General features: G+C 24.7%; 1 protein-coding gene across 1 annotated transcript; it reads right to left on the bottom strand.

The window, feature by feature from the left end:
- Nucleotides 1-1,378: 1,378 nt before the first annotated feature.
- On the bottom strand, nt 1,379-3,927 carry LOC145845446 (uncharacterized). Its single transcript, XM_082952710.1, has 4 exons — nt 3,811-3,927; nt 3,595-3,749; nt 3,250-3,400; nt 1,379-1,575 (listed from the first exon to the last, which is right to left on the bottom strand). The coding sequence occupies exons 1-4, from the start codon at nt 3,891-3,893 to the stop codon at nt 1,485-1,487; spliced, it is 480 nt and encodes a 159-aa protein (XP_082808836.1). The 5' UTR covers nt 3,894-3,927; the 3' UTR covers nt 1,379-1,484.
- Nucleotides 3,928-11,339: the final 7,412 nt, after the last annotated feature.

The raw sequence follows: 11,339 nt of genomic DNA, 5'->3' as shown, positions 1-11,339 counted from the left end.
AAACTTATTTTATCAGTTGTTAAAAACGTATTTTAAGTATAAAAGAGTATAAAGTTAATGGAAATTAGTGTAAACTTAATAGTTTAGAAAATGTTTGTGTTGATTAAATTACGAAAAAAATTGTTCACTTTCCTTATTTTTAACATATTAGTCAGTTTATTCAGTTAACTATGCTACAAGTTATATTAAAATTTAAAACTTAAAAAAAATAATTCTAACGTTCAATATTTTTCGCTACAAAATTATAAAACAATTGAACTTTTTTTTTAATTTTTTCTATTAATTAGCTACAAAATAAATGCTCTAAGATTTGTTACTGCAATGATTGGGTAAAATTGATTTTTCGATAGTAGTTTAATCTATGCTTATAAATATTTGTTACCTTTAATACCGAATAGATTCTTTAACTTTGATGTTTGTTTGTTTGTTTTTTAAGGAAACACGGAGTAAGGTATGGTTTTGTTCAATAGATAAGTGTTTAGTTGTGCAAATTTATTTTCAATAAACAAGTTTAAATACTTAAACTTTTTCTTGCACTTTACTTCAACACTTTGTTCTAACAATTAGCTACAAATAAGAATTTAAAATAATTTCAATTCAAAAAAATTTAGTTGCTACTTGCTTAGGCTGAAAAACTTATTTATATTTTATAAATAAGTATTTATAAAATACTTATACTTATACTTATTTATAAGTATTTTTGTTTACATATCCCAAAATTTAATGTATTTAACTTTTCAATTATTGAAAAAAAATTTTTTAAGTTTATAATAAATACACAAAACGTAACAAATTTTTTAATTAATTTGCTTATTTAATATCCGGATTGCGCAATGAAATGCTTTTACTTATACAAACTATTAAATATTGTCAATCAAAGTTTTAAGTTTAGTATGGTTTACTGCCTTTTAGTATATAATGTTTGTTATCAAGTGTTATACGTACCATGTTGTACCAAATAGGGAAATATTAACAATATAAAGTATACTAGAATTAGCTTTTAAAGACTTCTACGCTTTTTTAGCTAAATTTTATGTAGAACTCCTCTCCTCACAGTTGAGTTTTAATTTTTACATTTGTTTCAAAAACAAAATTCAAGTTTAACGTACAAGATTGTTTTAGAAGTATGACTCCTACTACATTAAACTAGCTTTTGATGGTTTATAAAACAAGCTAATTAAAATCTTAAAGCTTACTTAGCAAAATTTAGTTCTAAAAGTTTTAGTAACTTATTTTCAAAGTACTTTGTTATGCTTTAATGTTAACGTACACAGAAAATAGTTGGAGAATTAGTCCTTTTAATATTTATTTATTTTTAAATTATACTTATTAACTTAACAACGGTTAAACTATGGAAAAATATATTTTTTTCTTAAATTTATTTTCAAACCAAAACTTTAAAATAAATTCATAACTATAAATATAAAGACGACTTGAAAAAGCAAAATATTTAAAAATAGGCATAATATTCTATAAATGTCTTTTTAGTATTTGTTGTAAGTTTGTTGAACGTTTTTCATCAGTGAAGGATAATTTGCTTTGAAGTCCCAGAACAACCCGTCGTAGTAGTAGACACTATAAAATATTGCTAATAACTATATGTCTTAAAGTAAAGTAAAAATTATCAACTTATAGTTTAACCAAGGAGTAAATATCTTTTTTATTGTTTGTTTTATTTACTGAAGTTTAAAACTTTTTACTTTAAAACTATTTTTCTAGCTCGTAATAGATTCTAAAAGCATGTGGTGTACGACTTGATAACCAAAAAATTCTTTCGTACACCATGTTCTTAGACAAAACTTCTTGAGCGGTTTTTTATCTTATTTTCAATAAGCAAAAAGTAAACTCTAAAAAATAGGTTTGTGAAAAACCTTAAAAAAATAGTATTTTTTATAAAATAACGATACACAGTAACAATCTATAAAACATTAAAAGATGATATTGTTTTTAAATATGACTTTTGTAACTTAAGCGAAAAATTTGCTATACTTTTTTGTGTTATATTTTTTGTTTTCACAGTAAAAAAATAAATCGTTATTTTATCACTAATTTTTTTTAGACAGTTTTGAAAAAGTTTTTTATTCTCTATTTTGTATTTTAACTTTTTAGCAGTTTAGTCTGTACTATAAAAATAAAAATATCGAAATACCATTATTGTATTTTGTTTTTAGCTAATGAGTTTTGTAAAAGAACAATCAGTATAACTATGTACTAAAAAACTCATTTTTATAGCCTCCAGCGATAAACTATTATAATTTTAATGTAAATTGTTTGTATTTTATAATACGTTCGTTATAGTTTTAACTTAAAAAAAATCTAAATTATTATTAAGAAAAAAACAACTGATCTTTTTTATATTTTTTACGTTTATACTATGTGTTTTTTAAACACTAGAAAACTGTTATTTGTAGAAAAACACAAATTTTTTTCGTATAATAACTTAATACAACATTTGAAAACTAATGATACCGTCTAAAATGAAGTTGTTTAACAAGTTTTTAGTATAAGTTTCTCTACAGTTTAATTTTTACTTTAATGGTTCTTCTTTAATTTAATGATATAGTTCAATTTTTATTAAACTATTAGTAAAACAGGGAGTTACCCATTAACATAAATAGTTTTTAAATAGTTTGTTAAAAAATATATGTTTTTTAGAATATATACTTTTATTTTTCTTTTAAAAGGTCTTAGTTCTAAAACGTTTTCTTTGTATGGTAATTTAAACTTAAGTTTGTTTAGTGTATTATCAAGAAGTTTTACTCAGCTATTTGTTAGTATTTTAAGTTTTAAAATGAATATAAGTTAGATTAACTAACATTTCATTCCAGTCAATAATCATAAAATAAACATTTTTTGTTAATTTGTTTCTAGAAATAGTTAATTTGAAAAAATTTTAACCAGCCATTATGTTTCACATCTATTTATTTCGTATAAGTAGCTAAATTTATCACTATAACCTATTTGATGGATTGAGGTAGGTTTTATAGTTATATGAAAATATTTCAAAAAACTAAGCGATATAAAATAGTGAGTAAAAAGTAAGTTTTTAAATAACCAAAGATCCACTGTTCTCACAGTAAATTTGTTTTGATTTTAACACTTTAAAGTTAAACAATAAACTAACTGTTGAAAAATATTATGCAGGCTAATAAGTTTCCTAGGTCAAACTATTGCACTTAAAACTATTTTCAAGTTTAAATCTGTGAGTTACCTGGGTTGAATGTAAAGTCACATACAAAATGTACTAACTTGTTATAGTCAGTCTGTCCAACTAATCTTTTGGCCGCAAACTCAGCACGCCTACCAGACATACAATAGATTATTATTTTTCTGTCCACGGATGGCTTATTAATTTTGAACACTCTTTTGAAGTTTGCATCACCAAAATTAAAATAGAAACCTAAAATATTATTCAAAAAAGTGGTTGAATAGTTTTTCAAATAACTTAATTGACATACCTAAACTTATCTAATATGTATACTAAAATATGAAACATTAAACTGTAATCACTTTTGAAAAGTGTAATAGTTTAACATGATGAACTAGAGCTTTTTAATTGGTAAACATTAAAAAGAAATTATGACAAAATAAAACCTATAAAGAAATATGTATTTGTTCGGATAGTAGTTGCATTTGGTGAAGATATAAATCCATAATCTTTAACCTCGCTTTTAGATCGTACATCGACTAAAAGCGCATTTTCACTGCTATTCGTAATAACTTCTAAAAACTCTTCTGTGTCTAGTGCACTAAAATCACTTTATATTAGTTGTGTAGATGTAGTTTAACAAATTAAAATGAAACAATTACCTCAAGTCTTTATGGTCTGGATGAGTGAACACTTCTTGACAACCAAATGTGATTACTACCAGTAGTAATTTCAAATACAGCATAACTTAAGTAACTTAGTTATATTCTGTATAGATTTTTTTAGTTTTCATAAGTACATATTGTGATTTATAATTTAGTACCTAACTGTCTTCAAAATTGTTTTAGTTACTCAAGTTTTTTCTTACATCTTTTATACGTTTTTAAAGAAATTAGTGTGTCTATAAAATTGTGCATTTAGTAATAAATGTGCAATTTAACTATTTTATCCACTACCCGGTTTCAGTGAGAATAAAATTCTGACCTTTTCAAGTATAATGAAGTGAATAAAATAGTTAATACGAACATTTTTTATATTATTTAAATAAGCTCTTTACTTTAAAGTAAACTGAGCTGCAGTTTTTTTGTTTAATGCAAATTACTATAAAAGTGTACATAAAAACCTTATGATAAACAAAACTAAATCAAGTATTAGATATGTTTACTAAAAAAAAACTGTTTCAAGCAAGAACCCGTTATGTCAAAACCATAACAAGCGACAAAGAAGTATTTTAAAACTCAGTAACTACAATTGGCTTTTATTATCACTGTACAACTATATGTTTAAAACAAACTTATGTTGTGTTAACAAAAAGCCTACAGGCAAAACTAATAATAGAGGTTTTTCGCTACTCCGCAAAAATGCAGTTTTACTATTTCAAATTTTCATGAAATTGTATTAAAACAATACAAGAAAAATTATATATGAAATTTCTTGAAAAACATATTTTTTATTAACTTTTTTATGATTTAATCGTTTTTTGTGATTTAGCTTTTTTTTCTATAGTTTAATTGGTCAAAGAAATAGTTTCTGCATTTTATTTCTGTTAAAGACAATGTTTTTACTTAAAGTGGTTTAAATAACTAATATTTACTGGTTAAAATTTATACAGAACAATTTTACTATTTATGTGGAACTACAACTGATACTTCAAGCAAAATATTTTCTTAAAATTTCATTAGCAAAAAAAAAAAGGTTTAAAAAAATCAAATGTGTTTTTATTCTGTAGTTTTTGTACACAGTAGTACTTATTGAATAGTTATTTAATTTAACTATATTTTTATTTTATTTTTAATTTGTTATAAAATTTCCAGAAGTTAAGCGGCACATTATTTTGTCAAAGTTTTTTTGAAAATTTTTAACGTTACAAGATAACATTCTCATTCTTAAGTTACACTCTTAAATGTTTTTTACAAAGTGTAAATGTAAGACTTTTAGTGGGTTTGTTAAACTCAAAGGGATAGATATCATCTGTTCTACAGGCATTTATTTGTTTACAGGTACTAATATTACTTATAACTTGAGATAAACTTATCAGATTTTTCTTGTCTTTAGCCATTTGATATTTTATTATCACAAACTTCTATAAGGGCATTAAAAAAAATGATTTAAGTAAAACTACAATTTAGTTCAACTGAATAAAGCTTACAAAATCTATATGCGATAAAAATGTACACATGAAATATTACACAGCGATAAGTTAACTTACAGTATTTGTTTCCAGCCTAAAAATCTTGGTAATCGGAAACCAAATTATAATTTGAAAGATCCAAACTGTGAACAATTTAGTGCCAGATATAAATTAAAACTAATATAACTCCGTCTTACAAACTAAATGAAAAAATTAATGTCAATTTTGTATACATCTAAAAAAAAAGTTGCTCCTTTTTCAAAACAGACTTACTTATTTTTACAATAACTTGTTTACAGGAAGTTTGTTCACGTAAAAAATAAATCATTTAATGAAGAAACTTAAAAAATTCACCTTATAAACAACAAATAACATCGGCAAAAGTCAGCAGAGTAGAAGCCTGGACTTTCGTTTGCCGTGAGACAAGCTCAAGTTTAACATAAAGGTTGATCATGCCAATTCGATCATCAGACCACAAGTTTCGGTAGACTGAGACCGATCTCAGTCTACCGAAAATTGTGGTCTGATGATCGAATTGGCATGATCAACCCTTATGTTAGCCTTATAAACTGAATATTGTAAAACTGATTTCAAAAAACTACTGTCCGTCTTATGTAGATCAGAGAAAAAGTAATACTCTTTTTTTAGTACAGACTTACTTATTTTTACAACAAGTTGGTTGCAAAGATTTAAAACCTTTTTTTAAATGCAAGCAAAGTCTTATGAAAAAATTTACAAAATAACAATTTACGCTAATAAAATAGTTATTTATCTTGTAATCTTTACTACAAAAACATTTTATGGAGCAAAAATAGTTTGAAAAGTTTAAAAGCTATTTAATAATATTTAGCGTTTGTTTCAATTAACTAGACTTGCTCATGTCATCTAAATTTAATACTTATTAAACTTATTTTTTATTAAGTATCTTGCTAGCACTCGTATAAATTCTTTAAGTAATTCACAACGATAGAAATATACAATAATGAATATTATTAGCGAAAATTGTAATATAATAAAATATGTTTGTTTTTCAAATTGATTTTTTTCTAAAATTCAAGCGTGCTTTAAGGCAACTAAAGGTTTATTCACTGATATTTAGCTCAAATATCCTTTTTTAAATATCTTAATTCTGAAGATTACTTAAGCTCTTTGGAACTTAGCAACTAAAAAAAAAAGAAATTGTTAAAAAGGTTCTTCAGGTTTTTTCAGAAGTTTTTGCAAGACATATTTTATTTTAAGAGTAATTTTAAGCAACTTAGTACAAAAATTTGCAAAAACTGTTTATAAATTTACACAACTTCTAAAATGCATTATGCATAAAAAAATCAAACACAATTTTGAAAAGAAAAATTCTAGCTCTACAAATTTTTTTATGAAATTTAGTTAGGCTTTATAGTCACCATTACGGTCTATTTCTGTTTGATCTCATTTTCATCCCGTTTTCAGAGAATGGGAAAAGTATTTTATTTTGATGTACACCTTAATAAAAAACAACAAAGGAAACACAATGTATCTTTTCAAATTAAAATAATAACATGCACGCTCGTAATTTAATTTTAAGTAAGCAATAACGTTGATAATTGTTGTATGTATCATCTCAAATTAGCTTTTAAAATAGATATATTTTTGATAAATTTTTACATATAATTAAAACTTAAACAAAAACCATTAAGACTTGTTTACAAAATATACAATGTTAAATTCTAAAGGTGTTTAGCTCGATTGTCAAAAAGTCTTTCTTTACACTAGGTTCTATCTTGTTCCTTAAACTTCTTCATCTATTATTTTCATTAGTTTTGTTTTTTTGTGCTAAGTAAAAATTAGTTATTGAAAATGTTTTCATTTAAAAAAATTGGTAATACCTCTTTGTGAACGTGGTTCTTAAATTACGTTAACTTATAAAAATAGTCTATAACTTCCAACTAGATTTTATGAAATACTCTTTTGCCTTATGTTTAAGGTCATAATGTTTTTAGCCATTAAAAAAAAAATTCAGTCAATCTAATACACGTTTATTCTTACACTTTGTAGTTGTAAAAGTTTACTTTATTCAAAATGCCAACCATTAATATAGAATGTTTAAGAATCAAGAGCCTCTTCACCACATTTTTCAAATTTATTTAGCATATCTTTTTGTTTAGTACTTTTTTTCGAAAAGTTTAAAACGAAAATTTTGCTACTTTTAATTATAAGCTTGGTTTATCAGATACTAATTTTACTACGATTAAGAAAAATTAACAGATACAGTCAATTCAGTATTATTACTGATTATTCATGCTTCAATGTGGTCTTTAATTTCTTAGTAAGATACTAGTAATAACTTTTAGGTGTTCTTTAACGCCCAGTGTTATTTTCTATTTTTATAAACAATACCTGTTTATCAAAACTTTAAAAAACAAATAATCATCATAAACAAGTTATAATTTATTATTGTTCTATTTGTTCTTTTTTTATAATACAGATGTTGTAAATAAATAAAAGTATTTTTAATTTACGCAGAGAGCACTTAAAAACAAATTGATTCGTAAAAGCCAAATTGTATAATAATCTAAAAACTGCCATAACTAAATGTTCTTAGTACTTTCTTCTAAGCCTTCCAGTTTTAGAAAAGTTTAATTTATTCAAAACATTTCAAAAAAAGTTCAGTACTATGTTTAAGTAAGAAGAAGAATTACTTTCAGCACTCTACTTAAAAAATCGTGAAATATAGAAAAAATATTAAACTTAGTTATAAAATAAATATCAGAATTTTTAGTTATAAAGAGCTAAACAATTAAAATACAGTCAGGGCAAAGTAAAATGTGGTAAGCATTAAAAAATGTTTTTTACACTTCTTCGCAAAAATACTTCAATAGTAATATTTTTACAGTTATAAAATAATAAATCTCTTTTTATGAGCTTTCAAATCAATAAAAAAAATAACAACATTCTACATAATGATAATTTCATGTGCTTTAACCAACTTTAAAAGTATGTAGTAAAAGTCGAACATGCAAAGTATTAAAAAAAATATAGTTAAATTGGAGATTGTTAAAGCTTCTATTTACTTATAAGCTATATAATATTAAAAAATAAAATTTTTACTTATCGAATGATGCACATAAATTTTCACTTGTCAACAGATATTTTCATAATTTCGCCAAATGATAATTTTTTTTTAACTAATGTATCTACTTTGTTTTCAACACAACCGAAAATTGGCGAATTTTTTAGGTATCACAGTTATTTGTTTTTCTAAAATCCTGTAACAGAAATTTAAAAGACAAGTTCAATAAATACATTTTTCTTAGTTAAAAGCTTTTTTTTTGAGTTCTAAATTCTTCTTACTTAAAAATTCTTGTTTTTAACTTTTTTATAATAAAAAAGAAGTGTAACACGACATTTAATACTTTTAAGAAGTTTTTCTGTTCAGCAATGGTAAAATATTCTTACTCGTATTACTTTTCCTAGGTTGTATCAATTTTTCTAATAGTACGTTTGTCTATATCTTAACGTAAATTTTTTTTTTTCCTTAAACGATCTTTTTTTGTGCACTTACTTCCCATTTAAGGTTTTTTGTATACTGTAATTTAAATTTACAACTATTAACAAAAACACTTTAGACTAGAGGTAGGTAATTGTTCTAGTTAACAGGCCTTACTAACACAATAATTCGTTTGCAGGTGGACACCTTCAAAATAATCTAAAGAAAACTTAACAAAAATCAACATTGCAATTAAATAAATAAATACTAAGCGCTACTGGGTAATAAATAGCAAACTAAGAAAATAGAAAAATTGTCTCGTTAAAAGGTTTTGTAGTTTTATTTGCACAAGATGTTTTTAAGCTAAATTAAACTTTTGTAGGGCTTAGAGAGCTATACTTTCACAAGCCTCAAAATACTACAAATCAAAAAAAAATATTCTAGTAAGTTTAAAAGAGTTTTTAACAAACGTAGAGAACATTTAAAAAATTATTTTCACTATATACAAAATGTCAAGAAATGCAAAAAAAAAATAATATAAACATTTTATTGTACAAATTGAATTTTACATAGCATTTGGCAATAGTTTGTACAAGAAAAGAATTCAACGAAATAAAATAGTTCATCTAAAAACAACAAGTCTACAAAGGTCTATAATTATTGAGTTAATAGTAATACTTTTTGTGATTGTAAAACAAAGTAAAAACATAATTTGCACATTTTCAACTAATCAAAAATACTATTTTTTATACAATGAGGCACTAATAATTATTGAGGTAAAATTATAATGTACTTGAAATAAGTTTAAGTATAATAAAACTACAAGAGAAAAGAATTTTTTGAATAAATATTTCATAAACTGTTCGAGAAAAATAAAGCATGTACCTTGAAATATAGTTCTTTTGTAGAAAAAATAAACTCTGAATTTTTTCATAATATACTTCGCTTAAAATTTTGATATATATTTTTATTTTTCATTGGAACAAAAGCTTAAGTAGATTGAAAACCACCTTAAATTCACTCAAAAAGGGTATACACATACATCAAAAATAAGTAATAGCTGTGACTTAAAATATATAAGAAGTAATTAAACTAATAAATAAAAATAAAAACTGATATAATTATCATAAATATAAGTTATTTAAAACTTTGATATATTGAGGAATGCAACAAGATATAACAATATTTTTAGTTTGTAAAATATTTTTCCAAAATAAATAAACTTTTCACAATTGGATTGAATATATTTGAAGAAGCATAAACTTATTTACAGCAAATTATCAAATTTAAAAGAAAACATTATGTCAAAATAACGGTATGCGAACTAACCTACACAGTCCATTGCGAACATATACACAACTTACAAGTAATTGTAACAGCTGTATAAAACTGTTGCTTTTTATATAAATAAATAAGTATATATATATATATATTATATATATATTGTACTCCTATACACTAGCTTGTACACATACTTGTAGTAATTGCACAAGATGTATACTCCGGTTGTACTCTTATATACTATTTTACAAGTAGTTGTACTCATCCACCAACACTCCTTGCTTGTCCAAATTCTTCCAGTCGGTGTACAGCTCGTCCTCGGGTTTCGTGATGCTGAGCTCGTCATTCTGCCCGTTGTCGAGGCAGTGTTCGTAGTTGTAGTTAAAAATCAGGTGCAGCAGCTTGCACAGCCTTAAAAAAATTCTTTGTGTTTAAATATTTTAACAACACTGAAAATTTTGAAACGAAAAAAAGTACAAATTTAAACACAGATTTCCAACATAAACATCTATTATAATATAATGAGCTACGATTAAATACTTTTACACAACCTTTCGTTGACTTGCTTCAACATGTCTTGTTCGAATTTTATGCTGCAATGAGGGCATATGGGTTTTTTGTCGATGGTAAACACCCGGGTATTGGTCGAGACCTGCTTCTTTAGTTTGCCGTTTTTGTGTTCCAAACACGGCTGTAAAAATATTATGTTGATTGAGGCTATTATTGGGAGGCTTTAGACTACAAAGTTCATGAAAAAAATCGAGTTAAAGGAATTTTTTAATGAAACAAAAAAGTGCTCACTTTACAGAATATGCATCCACAGTCTAAATTAATTATGCCAGACTTGTACTTTACAAGCACGTTACAATCATCACACTTAAAATGCTTCTGCAGTCCGATATACCACTCCTATTTGAAAAACTAAACTGTTAAGTTAATTATACGGTTATTTAAACTTTTTTAAAAACTAGGGGGAAACATTTAGTTTATAATATAAGCATAACACTTAAAAAATTCAGTTTAGTTTTAATCATATTTACTGGTTACAAAAAAACTAAAAAAATTACCCTCAGACCAATATGTTCTAAACTGTGCTTCTTTACCAAATCATAACGACGTTTATTGATCTTATCTTTTTCCATGATAAATTTCCAATCTTTTGGAACATAAAACTTTTTAACCTTCTTTTTTCCTTCGTTTGCAATTCTCTTTACTTCAGCTTTAATAATTATAGTGATAAGTTGGCTTTTTTAAACTACATTAAAATATGATTTGAAAACATGGTGTAGGACTGTTGTAAAAATAAAACTAACGAG

Source organism: Thalia democratica, unplaced genomic scaffold (assembly GCF_965202585.1).
Source record: "Thalia democratica unplaced genomic scaffold, ktThaDemo2.hap1.1 HAP1_SCAFFOLD_51, whole genome shotgun sequence".
Taxonomy (NCBI): Eukaryota; Metazoa; Chordata; class Thaliacea; order Salpida; family Salpidae; genus Thalia; species Thalia democratica.
Note: the sequence above shows the minus strand (reverse complement) of the source record. Positions and strands in the feature narration are given on the sequence as shown.